This window comes from Podarcis raffonei, chromosome 14 (genome assembly GCF_027172205.1).
Source record: "Podarcis raffonei isolate rPodRaf1 chromosome 14, rPodRaf1.pri, whole genome shotgun sequence".
NCBI lineage: Eukaryota > Metazoa > Chordata > Lepidosauria > Squamata > Lacertidae > Podarcis > Podarcis raffonei.
The window spans coordinates 14,814,163-14,838,857 of NC_070615.1; the positions used below are offsets into that span (position 1 = coordinate 14,814,163).

General features: G+C 46.0%; 1 protein-coding gene across 5 annotated transcripts in view; it reads left to right on the forward strand.

Annotated features, from left to right (window-relative positions):
- Positions 1 to 24,695, forward strand: part of PDE8A (phosphodiesterase 8A) — a 167,501-nt gene that overhangs the window by 26,974 nt on the left and 115,832 nt on the right. The window contains exon 2 of one of the 5 annotated variants that reach the window (XM_053365109.1): positions 4,072 to 5,245. The exons of 2 other annotated variants lie outside the window; for them this stretch is intronic. In XM_053365109.1, coding sequence (XP_053221084.1) covers positions 5,003 to 5,245 — 243 coding nt within the window. In that variant the 5' untranslated portion in view covers positions 4,072 to 5,002. Of the gene's footprint in view, positions 1 to 3,201; positions 5,246 to 24,695 lie in introns of those variants that run through there. 2 more of the 5 variants (XM_053365112.1, XM_053365108.1) reach the window with 2 other exon arrangements.

The window sequence follows — 24,695 nt, forward strand, 5'->3', positions numbered from 1 at the left end:
ATTATTATTATTATTATTATTATTATTTATTATTTGTACCCCGCCCATCTGGCTGGGTTTCCCCAGCTACTCTGGGCATCTTCCATAGAAACCAAAAATACACTAAAATATCACACATTAAAAACTTCGCTGAACAGGGCTGCCTTAAGATGTCTTCTGAATGTCAGGTAGTTATTTATCGCTTTGACATCTGATGGGAGGGCGTTCCACAGGGCGGGCGCCACTACCGAGAAGCCCCTCCGCCTGGTTCCCTGTAGCTTTGCTTCTCGCAATGAGGGAACCGCCAGAAGGCCCTCGGCGCTGGACCTCAGCGTCCGGGCAGAACGATGGGGGTGGAGACGCTCCTTCAGGTATATAAGAAGTCTTATCCAACATGAATTTGTCCCCTCCGAAACCAAACCAAGTTGGTAGTCATCACTGCCACCAACCAAGTAGGGAACCTCCAGACAATTCTGGACTCCAGTCCCCATCATCCCTCACCACTGGACAGGTTGGCTGGGATTGACCTGGAGTCCAACAACATTTGGAGGGTGTCAGGTTCCCCATCCCCAAGTAAAGCTTTTTACACTGGCAATCTCTGCCAATTAAGCTGTTTTAAAAGGCCAGGGGGCTCATGTATGTGTATATAGATATATATGAAAATCTGGCAATAGTATTCCACACCCCTGAAAATTATATTTTAAATTATATTTCTGCAGGCTGCAAAACAGCAACATCCTATAAGTCACAGCGAATTTAACCTGGTTTGCTCCCAAGTATTCAGAGTATTGAAACCAGTAGTGCAGCGAGACAATTCTAAACTCTGGAATTCTTTTTTTTGGGTGGGTGGGGTCTTCAGATCAGGGGTGGGGAACCTCATGTCTGGGGGGCCAAAGGCCATTCTCTGTCTTTTGAGACTCTTCCTAGGCCACAGACATTCCTGCTTTTTAGTGGGGGTGTTTTTGCCTGGCTGGAATTTGTCCTTGAAGTCCAATCTTGCCTCTTGTTTCCTGGGTTGGAGGGTCCAGAGGGTTGTGGAAATGTGTGTCAAAACCAGCCTATTATAAGAAGCGAAAATTGGCACCCACTGCCCCCTCCCCACTGGCATACAACCCTTAGAAGGTTCCCCTCAAGGGAATGTGGCCCCAGACAGAAATAAATTTATCCATCCCCTGCTGCAATAACTGCTAAGATGTAAGAACATTTCTGCTTCCACAGGCCTACGACCGGCTATGTTTTCCTGCATTTCATGGTGGTTACATGTTTCAGATGGGTTTTTATTGTTAATGGTATTTTTATTACAGACGTACTCACTGCCTGGGGCTCATTTGGGAGGAACAGCAGGATAGCCATGCGACAAAAGTTTCTTTTATTTTTTTATTACCCACCCTTCACCCTAAAGCTCCAGGGCAGGTTACAACACCCAAGCACAATACTAGAAACTGTTTAAAACAATTATACAACCTTAGAATCAAAGAATTGTAGCGTTGGAAGGGAACCTGAGGATCATCTGGTCCAACCCCCTGCAATGCAGTTTTCGAAAACAGGATCGAACCTGCAACCTTGGGGTTATCAGCACCACACTCTAACCAACTGAGCTATCTAAACTCAGTCTTCTTTATTTCTATCCCTTCCTTCTTTTTCTCTTTCTCCTCTCTCTCTCTTTAACTTTTGTTTTTCTTTGGTGTCCTCTGCTCTGGGCCATTTTGAGCGTCCACAGAGGAAAGCGATGGTTGATGAAGGACCCTGAGTGAGAGGCAGGGAAGGGAAAAGACGTCTGCAGACTGAGAGAAGAAAGTAAAGCTGCCAGGTGAGAGCTGGGAGGGTCCAGCACTTTCTGTGTCAGGCAAGGGCAGACCCTCCAAATGTCCCTATTTTCCAGGCACAGTCCCGGATTTGCAAAAGCTGTCCCGGTTCCTGATTTGATGCTGGAATGTCCCACTTTTCCCGAGGAGCATAGCTGTCAACCTTCCCTTTTTTTGCAGGAAATTCCCTTATTCCAGTGCCGTTTCCCACTGCTATCCCGGATTGTTAGATATCCTGTAGACTGTCCCCGGGACAAGTGAGGCTGCTGATCCCTTATTTTCGAGGCTGCTGATCCCTTATTTTCAAATCTGAAAGCTAACAGCTATGCTGAGGACGTCCTTATTTTCACTGGTGAAATGTTGGAGGGGATGGAGTTATGTGACCCCAGAGTGAAGGAGTATACAACCTTTCGAAGCCATCTGAAGGCAGAACTGTACAGTGGTACCTCAGGTTACATACGCTTCAGGATAGACTCCACTAACTCAGAAATAGTACCTTGGGTTAAGAACTTTGCTTCGCAGCGGCAGCAGGAGGCCCCATTAGCTCAAGTGGTGCTTCCGGTTAAGAACAGTTTCAGGTTAAGAACGGACCTCCAGAACGAATTAAGTTCTTAACTCAAGGTACCACTGTATAGGGAAGTAGTTTATGCTTATGTTATTTTAAAAATATTTTTATATATATTAAAAGGTGCCCAGAGGGCTGGGGAAGCCCAGTCAGATGGGTGAGGTATAAATGAACCCAAAATTATGGAATAGGACGGCCCTATTTTCATGGGAGAAATGTTGGAGGGTATGGAAGGGTTAAGCGCTCACCCTGGCCAACCAGTCACCTCTCCTGGGAAGCGACGCATTTGATCGGCACTGATTTCAGGCGTGGATTTCAACAGCCAGGGCCTGTTGCTCACTCCTCTGAGCGGGGTCGGGATGGGGACCCCCCGGGCGTTTACCCCAGCAGCCCTGCCCCGGGGGCAACCGATCCCCGCCTTCCTGCAGGCCGTGCGTAAAAACCTCTCCAGCAGGGCCAGCTCCGCCTCCGCTTCCTGCGCTCTGCTTTGCGCGCGAGAGGGCCGGCCGGCCAGCCAGCCCACCCACCTACCCCCAGGCCGGGCAGGCAGGCAGGCAGGCAGGCGGCCGATCCGAAGCAGCAACGGCGGAGGCGCGGGCAGTAGCGAGTGCAGAAGGAGGAGCCGCGCAGGGAGCCGGTTTGAAGTTCGCTCCTCTGCCGCCAGCCGGGCGCGCCGCGCCACATTGGCCCTCTCCGTTCATTTGCATTGACGCCAGTAAAGGCTGGAGGTCAGCGCTGGCAGGGGCTTTTATTGGCTGCGACGCGGCGGAGCCTGCCGGGGCTGTCAAACTCCCGGGCAGATCTTCTTCTTTTTTTCCTCCCCTTCCTTTTTTTTTTCTTTCCTCCCTCCTTTTCTTCTTCTTCTTCTTTTTTCCCCTGGAGGTGTTGCGTTCTTACGGGAGGGAGGGTGCTGAAAAGGGGGAGATCGTGCAAGCCGGGAAGCCTCGCTCGCTACTGGGGAGGAGAAGGCGAGGCGAGTGCGCGGCTGGGCTGCGGAATCGGCGGCAGCTGCAAAGATTTCGCCGGGAGCGCCGCCGAGAGAAGCAGCAGAAGAGGAAAAAAAGAGGAGTCGAGCAGCCCCTACGCGCCTGGGATTTTTCTAAAAAATATATTAGAAAAAGAACCCCCTCCGCTTCCCCCCTTTCTCGCCATTTTAATTCATTCCACGCAGATCGGAACTCCCCGCTCTCCTTTTTCTGCTTTCATTTTTCACTCCTCTTTTTTTTTAAGGGGGGGGGGGAGCGCGCGCTCCGTTTTGGCGCAGAATAAAAGCCACATTTCAAAAAAGAAACACACAACCAAAATGGAAACGGAGGAGGAGACGTCGGCTACCGGCTGGAGAATCTCGGGTTTTTTTGCTTCCCTGTGAAAAACTTAACCTTCTCTGTGTTTGTTACAATTCCTGCTGCTCTTCTGGGGGAAGGGAAGAGAAGAGGAAGACGGAGAAATCCTCGCTCCTCTCCTGGGCTTGACCCTGCCCCTGCTCCACCCCCCCGCGCGCCTTCTCCCAAGGGTGCAGTTATTAAGATGCTCTCCATTTCTACGGGTCTTCTTTTGCACCGGCGCTCGTGCCTCGGGTTGATGCGCTCCGCTTGCAAGCTTCCCTCTCCCCTCTTTTTGGGGTGTGTGTCTTTGGGATAAAGGGGGTTCTCGGTGCCCCTTGAATGGGAGGCCGTCGCTGGCTTGAAAGAAGCGCCTTCTTTTTTAACCCTAACCTTCCAGGAAGAAGAGTTAGTCCGGAAGAGAAGCCCTTTTCGAAGAGAAGAGAGGAAGTAACGTGTGAATGTCCGTAACGCGTTTCCAGGTTTTCAAGCGCAGCTGTTGCGAAAGAGGTGCTGGAGGAAGAGGAGGGGGAAGCGTTTGGCTAGGAAGATGAATTTGATGGGCGCTTCATGAGGTTCCCACGATAACACCAGAGGGGGCTTTATTCGCCCCCACCCCCCCGTCCAGGAAGCCCCACTTGGGAACTGATTTATTTTAATCTTTTGGGTGGAAGGCAATATCCGACCCATTTGTGGGGGGCCTGGAGGCGGGGGGGCTTGGGGTGTGGAAGGGTAGGGCTGGGGGGGAGAGCCCCCACTTACTTCGATGTAATTTGCAATACACTAGGAATACAAACGTGGGGGGAAATACTTTTTTTTTTGGAGGTGCTAAGGAGGGGGCCGAGAATTAGTACATTCTGGCATGGATCTGGCTTCTAATTAAACAGGAAGACTGAGGAGGGGGGCTAGGGATTTCCCCCAATTTTCTTTCTCTCTGCCCCCCTCTTTCAATTGACTTTTTTATGGTGGGGGGGGGTTTGCCAGTTAAACGCTGCTCCCTCCAGTCCTGCTCTTTAACCCGCTTTCTGAGGTTGAGATCACCAAGACAACCAGTTTTGTAGGGTCAAAAGGAAGAAGGGGGAGAAAGCCCCTCCGCGCGCCCCCCACCCCAATTTCTCATCCGCCACCAGCCATGCGCCTTTGGGTTTGGGGTTTTTGCCTAAGGAACAGCTGACGATGTGGAGTGAAGCCGTGGATCAGGAACCAGATACAAACTGTTAAGAGGAAGGAGTCACCAAGGAGCCCGTTTTCCCAGGAGGAAAAGAGGAAAGGGGGAAAAGAGAAAAAGGAGACGAGGTAATCTTGACCACTAGCGGCTTGAAACCGCCACCATGGGCTGCGCTCCCAGCATCCACATCTCAGACAGCAGGGTGGTTTATCACAGTAGCAAAGAGACGGAGGACTCGAACTCGTCGTCGCAGCAGCAGCAGCAACAGCAGCAAGGCAATCCTGTGTCTGGATTATTCATTAAATCTTCCAACACCTCCGCGTACAAGTTGAGGACTAATCCTTCCAAGAAAGACAAACAGGACAACATGGAGGGGGAGTCTCGCACCAGCAGATCCAGTGTTAAGGTAATGGAAAAAGTCGAGTCGTTTGGTGGAAGGGGGGCGCCTTGCAGAATCCTGTACTTTTCTCTTATTGACAGATATATCGAACAGGATATTGGCCCCTGTCTGTTGAGTTGGTTTTAGGTTGATTGGGGACCTGTTTATCTGAAAATGGCAACTTCGGCAGAATTATTTAACCCCCCCCCCCCATTCATCCTTTTGCAAACAGAATTAAGTTTTAAGGGTTACACTCTATGTCCTGTAGCAAGAGGTGCAGAAATTCTATATATATATCTATGCCAATTTCATATTGTTTGAACTTTCTTGGGCCTGCATGTGTCTAGTAGTGTAATGTCACAGTAGCAAAGCTGTTATTATTTTACCCCTGCCACCCCCTGGCCCCTTTTAAGTTACCAAGTTTTTGTGGATATAAGCAAAAGTTTGTTTTAACCCCCGTCTCCCCGCCCCCGACCTGAAACATAATGGATTAGAACTGTTGATTTAAGACACTGATTTTTTCACACGCAAACGAACACAGAGGACGCTGGCCTTCTGAACTTTTGCAAGGATTTGTGAGCGTTTGTGTGCAGACCAGGAACAAAATTCACCAAGGTTAACGATAAAGGTGGTCAGAAGGGGAAAAATGTAAAAACTCGGTTTGATTTTTGCAATAAATGTGTGGTTGCCTGTTGTAAGACGTTCCAGGTGAATTCACTATGTAGAATTTACAAGCAAGTTTGTTTAGGATTAGGGTAATCAAAACCACAAAGGTCATCCCACAAGAACCGAAAGACATAAAGGCACTAGGAATATTGACTCAACCAAGAAAATAAATATTTTTAAGGATCAAAATAGACGTACTAATGCCTGCCCTGTTCAAGGTTTACAGCCCAGTTAAACTGCTATGCTCAAAATAATAAAATGAATTATACTAAAGCTTGAAATATTGATTTCAGTGAATACTTGATTTCAGTGAAACCTCATTATTCACTTTTTAAAAGCTTATTTAATACATATCTCACCTTTTTGCCAAAGTGCTCAGGGTGGCGTATACAGCTCTGTCCCATTTTTATACCTGCAACAGCCCTGTCAGGTAGATCAGGTAAAGAAACTGGCCTAAACTCAGGCCTAGGGGAAATGGTGATCTAAACTAAGCAGATATTTGAACTTGGCTGTATTTGGTCTAAACTGAGCAGCCTGGGTGCTGCATTGAACTGGATTTAATGTGTGAATGAAGATGCAAACTGTCTTAATTTCAAGTGCTTCAAGCAGTTGGCTGAAGTCTAGGTGGTTTGTTTATCAGGCAATTCTGTAGGGACGATTTGCTGTCAACATCCCCTTGTGTGTTTTCATACTTTAGGGTATTCTGTTGCAATGATCAGTTGCAATAAAACAAACAAGAGCTAGAGATGTCCATGAAATTACATACTGATTTTAATTCTAGGTGTGCTTACTAGGAAGGGAGGAAGAAGGTGGTAAGATTAGATTATGAAACCTAAATGCAGTGCTTTTCCCCCCTAAAAAAATGTTTAGGCGTACTCTCATTTTCCTACTCATATTGAAATACTGCTCATCAATGAGGCCAAAACTTAGATTCACAAAATGTTTAGGGGTATGCGTACCTCTGCGTCCCCCCAGGAAAAAAAAGCATTGTCTAAATGTAATGCCTGTTGCTTTTCCCATGTAGGACGAGCCAGGTGGCTGGTTTTATGTTGAGCAAAGTGTGTGTGTGTGGAATGGTTAAAATCCTCCTGCCCAGCTCCTCTCCTGCAGTGTTCAAAATTTCCCAGGCACCAGGTGGATTTTGGTGTGGGACCAGTTGCGACTACATGGAGATTTATGGGTACTTGGTTGGTGGTCACTAGGGGTGCCAACTTGAATAAAACAGGGGGGGGCGTCCTACGTAAGCCCCGCTGTGCATAATCGATCACAAGACGCAATTTAAATGGCAATGCTCATCAACTGGGGGGCAGCTCCCTCAAATATTTTTTTTTGGGAGGGGGGGACTAAAGGACCTAGACCCCTAGGTGTTGGCTCCTATGGCAACCACAGTTTTAAAACCTCTGCCTTTCGATTTCCACTGTGTGTTTTTCTCCCTCTTGCATGCCGGGCCAAGTGAATTGTTGGCCACAGTCAAGCAATGTTGCTGAGATCATAGAATTGAGCCTTGGAAGGGACATCTTGTCATCTAGTCCAATCCCCTGGCGAGTAGACATTCCGTTGCGGCTCTCGCAACCTAGGTTTAAGGTGCTCTTTGGCACCTAGCTTATATATCTTGAGTTTCTAAGACTGCTATGCTGTATGTAATCAAAACTGAAGCCCCACCCCTCCACTGCCAAAACCAGCTTTAAGGTAAAGGTAAAGGGACCCCTGACCGTTAGGTCCAGTCGTGGCCGACTCTGGGGTTGTGGCGCTCATCTCGCTTTACTGGCCGAGGGAGCCGGCGTACAGCTTCCGGGTCATGTGGCCAGCATGACTAAGCCGCTTCTGGCGAACCAGAACAGCGCACGGAAACACAGTTTACCTTCCCGCTGGAGTGGTATCTATTTATCTACCTGCACTGGCGTGCTTTCAAACTGCTAGGTTGGCAGGAGCAGGGACTGAGCAACGGGAGCTCACCCCGTCGCAGGGATTCGAACTGCCGACCTTCTGATCAGCAAGCCCTAAGCTCTGTGGTTTAACCCACAGCGCCACCTGCGCCCCTAGCTTTAAAGTACGCAAAGCAAAAAACATTAGGTGATCCAGTCTCAGGGATCATGCTTCCATGGAATTAAGTTCCGATTAAATCAGTGTGGATTTGTTGTGACTTTTAAGCAAGGCTCTGATCCGCTGCATCTGAGTAAACCCCATCAAACACAGTTGTACTTGCTTCTGAGTAAATGTGTAGGGCCAGAGTGGCAATCCTCTATGCCAATGAGGTTGATCAGAACTTAAGCCTAAGTTTCATGTGTTGCAAACTCTGGTCTTGGCATGTGAAAGGGTCAATACTTTTTTCTTATTCATTTGTTTATTTATTGAGGGGATAAAATAGTTCTCAGGCTTCTTGTGAGATCGCTAAGGATTTGTGTGGCATCTCTTAACATTTTTGCTTTTCATGGATGGTCACTGAGCTATCACGAAAAGCTCTTAATGGAGAAGTAATATAGTTGTGTGTAGGTGACTTTTGAAATGTATTTTTGTCTCAGTTTTACTCACTTTTCCTATAAGCCTTCAAATATATGAAGAAAGAAGAAAAGACAGCAAATATTGATATATGGCAGACATATAGTTGAGTGAGGGATGGGTGGGGTGGACTTTTATATTATAAATATTGCATAAAACATCTTTATCTCTTGTACCTATTTCCAAGTCGAATGGTGAAATTGCAACCACTGTGGTAAATGAAATCAAATTAGGTATACGGCCCCCAAAACTCTGAAATGTGTGTTTAATTCCCACCCGCCACCTCTCTTATTCAGTATAGGATTGAGGATTTAACCATTTTAAAGATTACAAAGATCACCAGGGCAGATGCGCACCACACATTTAAAGCATATCAATCCGCAGCGAATGGCTTTCCTCTAAAGTATCATGGGAAATGTACCGTATTTTTCGCTCTAAAAGACGCACCAGACCACAAGACGCACCTAGTTTTTGGAGGAGGAAAACAAGAAAAAAAATATTCTGAATCTTAGAAGCCAGAACAGCAAGAGGGATCACTGCTCAGTGAGAGCAGCAATCCCTCTTGCTGTTCTGGCTTCTGGGATAGCTGCACAGCCTGCATTCGCTCCATAAGATGCACACACATTTCCCCTTACTCTTTAGGAGGGAAAAAGTGAGTCTTATAGAGCAAAAAATACGGGTGTTTGCTATCTCGCTGGGAATTGTAGTTCACTGAAACTATAGTCTCCATGATTCTTTGGGGGGGGCGGTCATGTGCACTGAATGTGCTTTAAATGTGTGGTGTGAATTTACAGAGACTGTAATCTTGCAGTAAAACTTAGAAGGGGCTCTCTGGTTGATTTCAGTCTGAATTGAAGATACTACTTCTTGATGGATTTAAGGCAGAGATAGGGAAACTGGTCAGGGATGATGGGGGATGTAGTTCACCAGAGGTTGCAGGTTCGATCCCCGAATGGGACAATTTACATACTCCTGTATTGCAGGGGGTTGGACCAGATGATCCACTCTACAAATTTACGATTCTATGACTACCGTATTTACGCGAATCTGATGCACCATCAAATCTAATGCGTGCCTCAGTTTTCAAAACCTTGAAACCAAGAAGGTATTTGCCACGCCAGCGGTGTTTTTCAAGCTTGCAACCGAATCTGATGCGCCATCATATCTAATGCACACCCTAATTTTCGCAACGTGATTTGGCCAAAAAAGGTGCGCATTACATTCGAGTAAATATGGTATGTCTATATCTATATATGCTGCCTGATGAATTGGGAGCACCTTTTAAATAAGATGGGATGCGGGTGGCGCTGTGGGTTAAACCACAGAGCCTAGGACTTGCTGATCAGAAGGTTGGCGGTTTGAATCCCCGTGACGGGGTGAGCTCCCGTTGCTCGGTCCCTGCTCCTGCCCACCTAGCAGTTCGAAAGCACGTCAAAGTGCAAGTAGATAAATAGGTACTGCTCCAGCAGGAAGGTAAACAGCGTTTCGTGCGCTGCTCTGGTTCACCAGAAGCGGCTTAGTCATGCTGGCCACATGACCCGGAAGCTGTACGCTGGCTCCCTTGGCCAATAAAGCGAGATGAGCACCGCAACCCCAGATTCGGTCACGACTGGACCTAATGGTCAGGGGTCCCTTTACCTCTACCTTTAAATAAGATTGGTTAATTGAGTAAACCTTGAATCTCCAGAGATGATACCTCATGTCGGTTCTTTGACGAGAACAAGCAAGGCTAACATACTCTACTCCTTTCCTCTCCTCTCTTTAAACAGAATGGGCTTTACTCATGAGCTAAATAGGAGAGTGTGGGCTTTATTTATTTATGAATGGTGCATAAAACGAGTTTGCTCTTTGTTCTGTACTGCATTCACGTTGTGCTCCTTTTCGCTGCAGTTGACATATAATGTACACGACGGTGTCTAACTTGACTGCATGCATCAGTGAAAGGAGTTGCAGCCGCATCTCCTGCTGTTTGCCATGTCATCGACAGCTGAAAAGTAAAAAAGAACAAAGGGTCTTGTGGCACCTGAAAGATGGGACAAATTTATTATGCCATGAGCTTTCATGGGGAACAAGCACAATGATTGGGCTTTAAAACGTGGCAGAACCCGTGCAATAACTTGAGCCATAAAAAGAGAAGGAGTGCATAAATAACATATGTGAGCCAGGGATTGTGATTTATTCTGTATCTATTAATTTGATGTGTCTGTTGTCAGATAATCCATCCCAGACCAGATGGAAGGGTGGCTGTGTTTTTTAAATGCACATTGTCATTGCAATCTGAATGCTGTTCCATGTAACTTCATAACCTTTATTATATTTCATTTTTAAAAAGCTCATAATATAAATACTCTAATAGCAAGGCCTATTATTATTACTATTTCGCCGTGAATGGTCAGGAACCAAAATGTCAAGCGTGGGGTCAGGAAGGCGTCCGCTCTGTCTCAGTGCTCATCCGTAGACCGGCCTGCGGAGGGCCCTCCTCAACATGACCATATCAAGCCTATTTAATTTTTTTTAAAAATAAAATCATTCAAGGCTAGCAAGGAACAGCTTATTTAGGTTTGGTCCATGCATCAGTCAAGTTGCTACAGTGGTAACTCAGGTTACGTACGCTTCAGGTTACATACACTTCAGGTTGCAGACTCCGCTAACCCAGAAACAGTGCTTCAGGTTAAGAACTTTGCTTCAGGATGAGGACAGAAATCGTGCTCTGGCAGCGCGGCGGCAGCAGGAGGCCCTATTAGCTAAAGTGGTGCTTCAGGTTAAGAACAGTTTCAGGTTAAGAACGGACCTGCAGAACGAATTAAGTACTTAACCCGAGGTACCACTGTACACAGAAAAAATGGGTTTGCAGAGTCTCAAGCTGCATCTTTCTCCCCTTTCACCTGCTACCTGACTCTTCAGACTTGCCGCTTCAAGGGCTGAACCTGGGACCTTGTGCATATGTAAAGCAGGCACTCTGCCACTTTGACAGCCTTCCTGCTGCAATTGTCTGTGCTTTTGACACATGGTGAAATCCAAATGGCACACATTAGACCGCCAGGTGTGTAAATGTCTTTGGCACTGTTGTTCTTGGCATCGTGAAAGCCAGGTTAGACGGGATCAACGGGATCTGGCTCCCCAGTCAAATATATATTTCCCCACTAAAGTGCAGTCTTTTATTTTACCTTTGCGCTGGTTATAAAGATTGAATTGAATTATTACTGCATTTGTATCCCACATTTTAGGGACATGGGTGGCGCTGTGGGTTAAACCACAGAGCCTAGGACTTGCCGATCAGAAGGTCGGCAGTTCGAATCCCTGCGACAGGGTGAGCTGCCTTTGCTCGGTCCCTGCTCCTGCCAACCTAGCAGTTCGAAAGCACGTCAAAGTACAAGTAGATAAATAGGTACCACTCTGGGGGGAAGGTAAATGGTGTTTCCGTGTGCTGCTCTGGTTCGCCAGAAGCAGCTTAGTCATGCTGGCCATGTGACCTGGAAGCTGTACGCCGGCTCCCTCGGCCTATAGAGCGAGATGAGTGCCGCAACTCCAGAGTCGGCCACAACTGGACCTAACGGTCAGGGGTCCCTTTACCCTTTACCTTTTCCCCACATTTTGCTCCAAGGAGCTCAAGGGGGCAGATTGGGTTCTGTCCCTCCTCGTTTCATCCCCACAACAAGCCTGCGAAGTAGGTTAGGCTGAGAAGCAACGATTGGCCCAAAGTCACCCTGTGAGCTTTGTGGCCAAGTGGGGATTTGGTTTCCTAGTCCAACACTCCTGCTACTGGATCTCTAGTGTGGTAAAACCAAAAGAACAGCTATCTATCAAAGATGTGAGGAAGCTGCTTTCAGATTACAGTGGTACCTCGGGTTTCATATGCTGTGGGATTTTGGCCATGGTAGGCACAGAGTTAATTACTTGGGCATGACAACAAAAGTGGCAAAAATGGGTGGCAGATTCGCTAATAAAATAAATCCCAGTGTCTCCAGATCTGCAGGTGTAAAGGTGATACATGAAAAGGATGGGTTTGCTTGTCCTTATATAGCACCAATGAAAAGTGTATCAAACTTTGCTGAGATTCAGTGTTAGACTCTAAGATCCCTTTAAACCCTGTGTTCATCCAACTTCGCCTCCTGATAATGGGACATAATTGGTGGCCGTTCAACCTCCGTTTAAAAACCTTCGGAGGCTATCTGCTCTTTCACTGAACTGCTCATACTATCAGAAAGCTCCTCTTAATGCTTAGCTGAAATTCCTTCCTTGTTGACTGAAATTCTGGGACAGTTCTGTGGCTGGGATGGGTGGGAACTGCAGGTCAAAGTATCTAGAGGTTGCTAGGTCAGCATCAGCTGATGTAAGCAGTCCATAGCAAGGATATGAACCAGGGCCAATTTTTGCCAACCTGTTGCCTTCCAGGTGGTGTTTTTTTTTTTTGGACTGGCTGGGGCTGATGGGATTTGTAGTCCAGTAACATCTGGAAGGCAAAGCCTGGTTTGCAGCATTCAGATTAACCACACACACACAAAATATGCCACTCTTATTTGAAAAATGGATCAAACAGGCAGTGTTCGAAACTCCCATTGCTCTAGGTGCATTTTGCAACAGGGAATTTCATTAGCGTGAGCCATTTCTGATCTCTGGGCACAGTGCTGCGTCTAAGATTTCAGATTAAAACTGCAGAGTGGAAGGAAAGGAGGACCTATTTCTGCCTCCCTACTTCCAGCTACAATGTTACCTCGGGTTAAGTACTTAATTCGTTCCGGAGGTCCGTTCTTAACCTGAAGCACCACTTTAGCTAAAGGGGCCTCCTGCTGCTGCCGCTGGGCCGCTGGAGCCCGATTTCTGTTCTTATCCTGAAGCAAAGTTCTTAACCTGAAGCACTATTTCTGGGTTAGCGGAGTCTGTAACCTGAAGCATATGTAATCTGAAGCGTATGTAACCCGAGGTACCACTGTACTCTCTGAAGACTGGAGAAGAGATCCTCTTAAGAATATTAGGGGGGTGGGCAGGGGAAGGACTGAAAGAATGAACATATTTTAGCTATAGTCCATTCATTTTCAGCTTTGTATTCTTGTTATTTAAAAAAAGCGCCTAGACATTCCATTGTTGCGCCCATCACCTAGGTTTAAGGTGCCATTTAGCTCCTAGCTTTCATATTTCAGTTTCTAACACTGCAAACACAGGTGGTTCTGGCGATGGGTAGAACCTCTAGATTCCGTCCTTTGAACTGATAAGGTTCCTTCCTTTGAAACACTGAGCAGACACTATAAACAATGGCTAGGCTCTGCCTGCACAGCTGAGAGGCAGCAATGCTTCTGAATACCAGTTGGTGGAAACCACAGGAGAGCTGCTCTTGAGTTCGAATCCTGATTGCAGGCTTCCCACAGACCTCCCACAGCATGGTTGGCTAGACAGCCCACTGGCCTGATCCAAAAGGGGCTCTCCTTCTGTTCACTTTGGGGCGGGAGAATCTATGACACACTCGCCTCTTTCTATTTCCACATCAGCCACCCTCCCTTTTCTTGACTGTGGTTGTTTTGTCCTTGCAGCCGATGTCATTGCTCTGAACCCTTCTCAGCCTTTCCCTCCCATTTCCATTGACGTCAATCATCTTGCACAAAGATTTGGCTTCCCACAATGAGACATTCTAAATTTTCCCCAGTGCTCCTGCTGCCTGTCTCTAAGGCCAAAATGTTTTGCTACGAGAGATGACGGCTTTTTTATTGCATTTTTGGTTGACCATAGTGCAGAGAGAGTTCCCCTCCCCCCACTTATATTGACCTGAAGTAAACATTTTTTTTTTTAATTTAACCAGAGAAGCTATAAGGCAAAGATGTTGCTTTAGACGAGGGGCTGCATTTAGATAACACTTCATCACTTGTCCCTGACATTTCCTTACCTGATAATTTCCATGTTACGTGTGATTTTTCATGGGATATAAAATCCTCTTCTGGAAATCTATGTTGATTGCTTCTGGGGGGAATCCATTTGCAACCATGTTAACCTGGGAAATTGTGGGTATTTTGTGTTGTGATTTCCCCATGGTTTTCGTGGATCGTGCTACGTGATGAAATCTGGGGTGATATTCCTCATACAGTCCTCTCCTGCCTTTTTCATGAGTAAATCAGAGGGGAACAGAAGCGTGCAGGTGCATAAAGGGGAGCGACATGTCTGATGGCGTCAGCTGCTGTGTCACACCCCATCCACTGGTGTGAATTAAATTTAGCTTGACATGGTGATATATTGACCATAGTGTAACATAGTGCAATGCAGCGTAAAAGGAACGCTGGAAGCCAGGACAGAAGTGCGAGTGTAACCAGGAAAACTAACATAACAATACCCATGTCTGAAAATCAGGGTGGGGAACCCACGGCCTTCCAGATTTTGTTTTTTTAAATTTTCAAATATCTTTATTGAAACCTAACATGTATACATAATAACCAAAATCCCCAATGATTCCCTCACATAAAATATAATATCGAAGTTACAACAGTTGCATAATTATAAAACCCACCACCCACCCTCTACTTCCCTCCACAGCAATTCAGCTTCTTTATATTTCTTTCTACCTTTTTCCCCTTGCATTCTATAATAAATTATTTTTGTTAAATTCTGATTTTACTTTTTCTTTATTTGTTTTGTTATTGCTTACATTTTTTATTCTAAGCCTCTTAGCATGTCATTTTTAGAACAATATTTTGACATATAATCTTTGAAATACTTCCACTCCATTCTTAACTTTTGATTTGATTGATATCTTATAATTGACGTTAATTTTGCCAATTCTATATACTCACTTAATTTACAAATCCACTCTTCCTTTGTTGGTATGTCCTGAGATTTCCATTTAGTAGCAATCACTACCCTGGCAGCTGTTGTTGCATATAAAAAGATTTTTCCCCCCATATGTGGTATGTCTTTGCCATGGCCTTCCAAATGTTGTTAGACTCCAACTCCCATCAGCCCCAGCGAGCATTTGCCAATAGCCAGGGATGCTGGGAGTTTTAGTTCAGTAGCATTTGTTTCATTTATGAATCGCTTCCCATGAAATGTCCCAAAGTGATCTACAATAAAACAATTAAAAGCATGTGTATTTCAAATCTGATAAAGATGCAGGCCACATGACTCCACAGGTGTCACAGGAGCGCACTGGTCAATAACCACGCAGTTCAAAGGTGGAGTTATTAGCAAAAACACGAGCTCCAAAGCAGAGGTCGGCAGCCTAGGGCCCATGGGCCGGTTCTGGCCCATAAGCTTCCTGGAACCAGCCCACGGCCGTTCTGTGGATTGGCGTGGGGATTCTGTGCTCCCCCCCCCCGTGGCACCATTTTTTCTCTCTCCGTGGGGACCGACTTCCAGGTCGGAAGAGCGCTGGAAATAGCATGTGTGCACACACATGGGTGCTCCTCACCCAGAGTAGCGCCCATACGCGTGCGTACACGCTATTTCTGGCTCACTTCCAGGATGGAAAAGCGCCTGTGCACATGCGCGTGCACATAGCTTGAGAGTGTGCACATGCTCTGGCCCATCAAGAGATCTGCCGAGGAGTGGACCGGACCAGCCTCAAAAAATGTTGCCGACCCCTGCTCCAAAGACTCGGTTAAGTGTCAGGCCTAAGGAGTGGAGCAGATCGTTCCCAGTGGTCTTCCTTCATCGTTCAGCCCGGACACTGAGATCCAGCGCCAAGGGCCTTCTGGCAGTTCCCTCATTGCGAGAAGTGAGGTTACAGGGAACCAGACAGAGGGCCTTCTCGGTAGTGGCACCCGCCCTGTGGAACGCACTCCCGTCAGATGTGAAGGAAATAAGCAGCTATCTTGTTTTTAAAAGACATCTGAAGGCAGCCCTGTTTAGGGAAGTTTTTCATATTTGATGCTGTATTGTTTTTAACACTCGATTGGGAGCTGCCCAGAGTGGCTGGGGAAACTCAGCCAGATGGGCGTGGTATAAATAATAAATTATTATTACAGTGGTACCCCGGGTTACATATGCTTCGGGTTACAGACTCCGCTAACCCAGTAATAGTGCTTCAGGCAAGATTTCAGGGGTTCCAGACACTTACACAGAGTTTGGTTTGCTAAGACAGCGGAGACTGTTGTGTCTTTCTGATACAGTGGTACCTCAGGTTACATACACTTCAGGTTACACACTCCGCTAACCCAGAAATAGTGCTGCAGGTTAAGAACTTTGCTTCAGGATAAGAACAGAAATCGTGCAGCGGCCGCGCAGCAGCAGGAGGCCCCATTAACTAAAGTGGTGCTTCAGGTTAAGAACAGTTTCAGGTTAAGAACGGACCTCCGGAACGAATTAAGTACTTAACCCGAGGTACCACTGTATTATTATTAACATCAATTCCAGAGCCTGAGACACCTAGCCACAGCTGTCTAAGTCCCCCCCTCTCCAGGGCTTTCCCCACACAATTGGAACCTATGTGCAGCCAACCTCTCCTCCCTCTTCATGCCTCTTCTAGTTCCGAGAGACCAGTGGGGAGGGGAGCTTGTTGTAGCAGGAGCAGGAGACACCCATGACTCTTCATCAGCCTCACTCATCTCTGCCTCTTGACCTCCCTCCTCCTCCCGTTCACCTGCTTCAGCTTCTGCCTCTGATTCTGAACTTCTCTCTGCCATATACTCTCCCCGCTCACTACGCCCTGTTACCTCTCCTTCCCAGTTTTCTCCCTCTTCTGCCTCTGACCGCTAATCATTGTCTCTGAGCCTTCCTCCTTTGGTGATTCCCCTGCTGGTTCCTCCCAGCATTCCTCTGCGTCCAAGCAGTCCATGACAAAAGGCTCTTTGAAGAAGGAAGGTTTTCAGTAGGTTCCAGAAAAGATGATAGTGATAGTTTTTTTCTGCCTTGTAACGAGAAGGCATTTCAAAGCTTAGGGGCTGCCACACTAATGACCCCATTTCTATTTTGTACAGGAAAGATGTCTACAGGTGATGGTATTTGCTAGAAACTCTCTCCTGTAGTGATTGGATGGATATATAAGGGGTGTTACGACCATTTAGATATTCTGGTCCAAGCCCTATAAGGTTTTGTCCTTTGGTGCCTACATGTTGAACTTAGTCTGGTGGCGAATAATAATAATAATATTTATACCCCACTCATCTGGCTGGGTTTCCCCAATCACTCTGGGCGGCTCCTAACAGAATATTAAAAACAGGATAAAACATCAAACATTAAAAGCTTCCCTAAACAGGGCTGCCTTCAGATGTCTTCTAAAAGTCAGGTAGTTGTTTATTTCCTTGACATCTGATGGGAGGGCGTTCCACCATCGAGAAGGCCCTCTGCCTGGTTCCCTGTAGCTTCACTTCTCGCAGGGAGGGAACCGCCAGAAGGCCCTTGGCCCTGGACCTCAGTGTCCAGGCTGAATGATGGGGGGTGAAGACGCTCCTTCAGGTATACTGGGCCCAGGCCATTGAGAGCTTTAAAGGTCAGCGCCAACACTTTGAATTGTGCTCAGAAACATACTGGGAGCCAATGTAGGTCTTTCAGGACTGGTGTTGTATGGTCTTGGCGGCAGCTCGCAGTCACCAGTCTAGCTGCCACATTCTGGATTAGTTGCAGTTTCCGGGTCACCTTCAAAGGTAGCCGCACGTAGAGCGCATTGCAGTAGTCCAAGCGGGAGATAACTAGAGCTTGCACCACTCTGGCAAGACAGCCATTGCAACATCTGGAGGGCCACCAGTTCCTCATCCCTCTAATGAAGAAGAGCCCCTCTTGAACCCATCGGACCCTCTCACCAAGAAGGCTTCCCTTAAACCTCTGTAGCTGCAATCCAATTTACCTGGGAATAAGCCCCATTTAAATCTGTGGGGCTTACATCTGACGAAATATGCATAAGATTACACTGCAAATGACGCGCAGTAAAAGCCTAACATTGAGGTTGACGAAATTTATTCCTACCGGTCTTGGCTATTTGGACTTTCCTGTCTCCCCCTGTTTGGGAAAAGTGTTGTGGAATGGAACATTTCCCCACTACTGTGTTTTTATGTGGAAAATGTGCCACTTTTAGAAATGCCTTGTTGAATAAAAACATTAACATTATATTGAGCACAATATAATTCAAGTTGGGAAACTGGGATGAATGTGGCAGCGGCGAAATCTAAAAACCAACTTTGTAATTAGCTGTTTAACAAGTGCGTATATTTATGAGCCTAGCTCTTCAGGCTCACTGCGACGAAGTACATTGTTTCTTCATTTCTGCCCTCCCCAAATCTAAAGGATGGCTGAGGTTGTGTACACACAGCATTTTATTCTGGACTGAATGGAGGCAGAGTACTTGAGCTGAGAGTCTGTGAGCTGGAAGCAGGCAGAAGCCCGAGAGTGAGAAAAAGGCTTGATTTCTGTTTCAATCCAAGGCTGTGGCTATGGGAGAGTCACGACCTCTTCTGGGGTGTTTAATGCTGTGAGATCTTCCATTGTAGGCTCAGGTTGTATATATGAGTAAATAAACCACATACAGTGGTACCTCGGGTTACATACGCTTCAGGTTACATACGCTTCAGGTTACACACTCCGCTAACCCAGAAATAGTGCTTCAGGTTAAGAACTTTGCTTCAGGATAAGAATAGAAATCGTGCTCTGGCGGCGCGGCAGCAGCGGGAGGTCCCATTAGCTAAAGTGGTGCTTCAGGTTAAGACTAGTTTCAGGTTAAGAACGGACCTCTGGAATGAATGAAGGACTTAACCCGAGGTACCACTGTACTGCAGTCTGTATTTTTTCCCACCTGTGCTTGCATGAAATCTTGGACTGATTGATTGATTTAATATTCTGCCCGTCTGACTGGGTTGCCCCAGCCACTCTGGGGGGCTCCCAACAAAATATTTAAAACCCAGTAAAACATCAACTGTTAAAAACTCACAGTCTCCGCTGTCTTAGCAAACCAAACTCTGGGTAAGTGTCTGGAACCCCTGGAATCTTGCACCACTTGGAAATTGGGGTGGCATGCCATAATATTTAAGAGTGTTCCCATAAAACTGATTTCCAAGTAAAACAGGGATGAGGAGTGTGTGACCCTCCCAATCAGTGTTTCCAAAACTTGCTGTTTTTGGACTACAACTCCCATCATCCTTAGCTAGCATGGCCAACGGTCAGGGACGATGGGAATTGTAGTCCAAAACAGGTGGAGACCCAAGTTTGGGAAACAGATGCTGCAGATGTTGCTGGACTCCAGGCTCCAGCAGCAGATAGCATGAACTATGGTCAGGGATGGTGGGAACTGTAATTCAACAACATCTGGAGGACCACGGGTCCCTCATCCCTGAAATAAATTTTTGAATTAGTTTTGTGTAGAACATGTAAACCGCAGGAAGTGCCCTTCATTGCTTTTTGGGTAATCACAAATGTCACTTCAACAATTTTAGGCTATTGAAACAGTTCCAGATGTTTATGCAGCGTGTCAAATGAACACGGCATACTTTTTGAAGTTTTGTTTGCTTCGTGTAAGTCTAACGTGATAAATCTGCCCTCCGTTGATTTAGGTCAGTGGAAAACTTTAAAGGAATGTTTCCAGAAAGCCCACATTACAGGGCAGAGGGCTGGTGGTGGATGGTTTTACGTTTGTTGTACCGAGTGTGATGGAATCACCGAATCACTACCCCATTACAGAGAAAGTAATTTGGACTATCGAGTCAGCTGAGATAGCCTGCTCACATATGCCCCTTGTGCAATTTGTGATTAGACCAGGATCGCTTCATACAGCTGAGAAGCAACCAAGAAACTATGCTGCTAACTGCACTTTTGTTACTTCTGTTGTATGCAGCATTAAAATGTAAAATCAGCATGTTATGCTTCGTGCTCAGGGGAATATTATGCTGGGAAAATATTCATTTTATGTGAAACCTCAGGTCTGAAAAATAACACACACCCTCCAAAAGGAAGTATTGTAGAAGAAGCCTGAGCACATATTTAGAGACTAAGTCCCATTGAACTTAATGGGTCTTGCTTCTGAATAACCATGCAGTGGTACCTTGGTTCTTGAACGGCTTAGTTGTCGAACAAATTGGCTCCTGAATGCCGCAAACCCAGAAGTAAGTGTTCCGGTTTGCAAACTTTTTTTGGAAGCTGAATGTCTGACGCGGCTTCCGCTTGAGTTCAGGAAGCTCTTGCAGCCAATCGGAAGCTGCGCCTTGGTTTTCAAACAGTTTCAGGAGTCGAACGGACCCCCGGAACAGATTAAGCTTTGGGAACCAAGGTATGACTGTATTGCCTGACACTGAATGTCAGGCAATTAATTTCATGGCTCTAACCTAGTTAGTGATAGGGGAGAATTTTGACTCGTTCACATTCCAAGGTGAACCTGCCTAATTTGTACTTTCTGAAACAATATGAGAAGCACAGCCATCCTTCACAATTTGTGCTTTTGCAATATATTTCTCCAGTAATGTAACATGCCCCGAAATAGGTGTACGAGGGTAAAACGTCCATAAAAACGTATATGTTAAAGAAAAGAATGTATAGCAAGCCCACAACTTATGCATATCAAAGTTGTGCACATTTTGGGGGTGGGGAGCTGGCGGGCGTCAGGGATAAAAAGATTTTGACAATCCCACCTGCCGTTGAACCCCAATGACTATATACGATTTAGGCTTTAGGCGCTATCCTCGGAAATGTAACCCCCACGTCAGTTGTGGGCTTATTGTACAAAAATGAATTGAAAAGTAGGAAATTGCTGTGCAAAAAAAAAGGTGCGTATTAGGAGCGTTGCACTAAAATGATGTTGAATTTTATGAGGACTGTAAAAGAAAGAAGAAGCCAAGTCATAGCAACGGCATGATTTGAAAAATAAGGAGACATGACAAACCAAAATGCACAGAATCGCCCACCTCTAGCTCCAATCATAAAATTGTAATAAAATGATTATTACAGACCCTGAGATCAGCATCTGAGACCCTTCTTCGTGTGCCTTCTCCACAAGAGATCTGGAGGCTGGCAACATGAGAACGGGCCTTTTCTTTTTTCAAAAAGTACATAATTATATGTGCACTAAGCATTGTGAGATATAAATAAAAGAGAGAAAGAGAGAAGCAGGGCCTTTTCTGTGGTGGCTCCCCATTTGTGGAATGCTCGCCCCAGGGAGGCTTGCCAGACACCTTCGTTACAGATCTTTAGGTGCCAGGCAAAAACATTCCTCTTCTCCCAGGCCATTGGCTAATTAAACAATCTATGGCCTTTTAATTGTGTGTGTGTGATTGCTTGTTACTGTGGTATGTATTTTTGTGTTTTTATATTGTAAACTGCCTTGTGACCCTCTGATGGAGAGCGGCTTATAAATTTAATAAATGAATGAATAAAACGAATAAATGATGTTGGGATTGTATGCACACTCACTTGGGATATTTCTCTTGAGCTTAGTAAGGCATACTTTTGAGCGTATCTGATTGGGCTAAATGTTTTGCTCCTTTGAAACTGCTTCTTCCCACGTTCATTTTAAATGCTGATTTCTCAGCCTCATCTAAGCGGCAGTTATTTCGATGAAGCAATTGGCTGTACTTTGTCCTAACGAGCTAAGGGTACTTGTAACAAGTAAACACTACAGGATTGAATCCACTTCCCTCAATACCCAACTCAACCAAAAACACTGTATCTTCCTTTTGCTTACACACCCCAAATCCTGCCACTAACATTGAGATTGGCTCTCTAGAAGAAAAGCGAATAGCTGTGGAGAAGAAAAACGTTATTGGGGGGAAAAGTTTGCCTTAGGTTTCCTGTCTTTTGTGGAATGAAAATATAATAGACAATCAGAATATTCGAAAGTGTTTTTATTATTATTATAAAAAAAGTATTGGTTTGGGGACCAGTGCTGCTTCTGTGTGTGAGTGTGTACAGACACGTAGTGTAGCAAGCTGTGATTTCTGCCCCACTCTCTCCAAAAGTAAGCTGTGTAGAAAATCTGTCAGTTATGATCGCATGTTAAAACTTCCTGAAGGTATTTCCTTCAGTTCTTGCAAGGCCTAAACTATCCATTAACTTTGTTGAACTTCTGCCAGAAAAGACTTCGCTCTGTGATATCTTCTCTCTCTCTCTCTCTCTCTCTCTCTCTCTCTCTCTCTCTCTCTCTGTGTGTGTGTGTGTGTGTGTGATATGGTGTAATAAAACGTACTTGGTGAAGAATTGTTAAAAGCATCTTTGATTTGCTGCTTATTTGCAAAGGAAAACTAAGTCAAGCCAATAACGCATTATTATTTAATTCAATATGGACTGATTCAATTTTAATGGTAAAGAACAACTGCTCCTACCCTAATAGGTTTCCAGGTGGTGGCAGCGTCTACAGAAATGTGATTGTAAATATGGGCCTGGTCTGGTGGATGGGTGGCTCCGAGTCTTACTGTCTTTTCCTTGTTTCTGTTCTTAGGCTACTTTCTTTTCCTTTGGCAACAACTTCCTCCAGGATTGTTTGAGGGGAAGGGCCATAGTTTAAAAACTTCTCTATACCAGGATGCCTTCAGATATCTTCGAAAGGTTGTCTAGTTACTTATCTCCTTGGCTTGAGGGTCGCAAACTCCATCCCCTGCAATGGAAAGAGGGACATCCTAAGGCAGGCATAGCAGGACGTGGGTGGTGCTGTGGGTTAAACCACAGAGCCTAGGACTTGCCGATCAGAAGGTCGGTGGTTCGAATCCCCTTGACGGGGTGAGCTCCCGTTGCTCGGTCCCTGATCCTGCCAACCTAGCAGTTCGAAAGCACGTCAAAGTGCAAGTAGATAAATAGGTACCTCCCTGGCAGGAAGGTAAACGGCGTTTCTGTGCACTGCTCTGGTTCGCCAGAAGCGGCTTAGTCATACTGGCCACATGACCCGGAAGCTGTATGCCGGCTCCATCAGCCAATAAAGCGAGATGAGCGCCGTAACCCCAGTGTCGGTCACAACTGGACCTAATGGTCAGAGCTCCCTTTACCTTTAGCTTTAAGGCAGGCATAGGCAAACTCGGCCCTCCAGATGTTTTGGGACTACAGTTCCCATCATCCCTGACAACTGGTCCTGTTAGCTAGGGATGATGGGAGTTGTAGTCCCAAAACATCTGGAGGGCCGAGTTTGCCTATGCCTGTCCTAAGGAAAAGTGGGACATTCTGGGATCAAATCAGAAACTGGGATGGCTTCTGTAAATCCAGGACTGTCCCTGGAAAATAGGGTTTTCATTCTTTGATTACTTCAAGGCATCAGATCTGGCAAATTTCAGACCAGCAGGTTGTACAGGCCTCCTGTACAGGTTGTTGCCTCAGCCACGCTTCAAATTAAGAAAATGAGCAGCAAGTTGATTTTTTTGCATTCCCTGATGCTCCTGTAACTAGAAGGAATGAATGGAGCTTTTATTCATTTTACACACGAAAATACCCTCCCTTCACTATTGGGTCACTTATTTCCATGTGAGGAGGAGCATATTGAAGGATGCATTCTGTTTGTCTTCTAACCCCTCTTGAATTCAGTGGGGCTTCTTAGTCTCAGTGCACGTAGGCAAGCTCTAACAATGAGTAAGTTATGTAAATAAGGTGCATCATAAAGCAATTTGTATATCTATTTATATAGAGCGTGCTCTTGCATTGTAGAGAACTAATGTGGAAAGCATTCATAGTAGGAGCCTGTGCCATGACGGGGGTCAAACGGTTGGACAAAAGGAAATCTGTGTGATAGTCCATTTTCAGTGGGTTCCACCAGCATCCCTAAACCAGGCTAGGCTATTGGTCCATCTATCCTTATCCTATCTAATCTGACTGGCAGCAGTTCTCCAGGTGCTGCCCAGAGGTCTTTCATCACCTGTCACCTGATAATCCTTCTCAGTGCTGTTTTTCTAGAAAAAGAGGTGCCGGAACTCACCATGAACGTCTCCCTTGTTCTCTTATAATGGCAATGGTGCCTACCTGAGAGGTGCTGGAACTGAGTTCCAGTGAGTTCCAGCTGAAAAAAGCCCTGATTATTATATAGTTAATTATTTGCATACAGTGGTACCTCTGGTTGCAAACGGGATCCGTTCTGGAGGCCCGTTTGCAACATGAAAAGAACGCAACCCGCAGTGGCGCGCATGCGCGGGTTGCGATTCGCCACTTCTGTGCATGCGCATGATGTCATTTTGCGCTTCTGCGCATGCACGAGCGTCAAAACCCGGAAGTAACCCTTTCCAGTACTTCCGGGTCGCCCACGGGATGTAACCTGAAAGAACGTAACATGAAGTGGATGTAACATGAGGTATGACTGTATTTTATCGTGCAAACTGTCCTGGAACCAATTCTGGTGATGGGTGGTATTTATTTATGCTCTTTCTTTCTTTCTTTTACTTCTCGCCCACCCTTCACCAAGTATTCCCAGGGTGGGTTACAGAAACGTCGCCATTGAAATAAG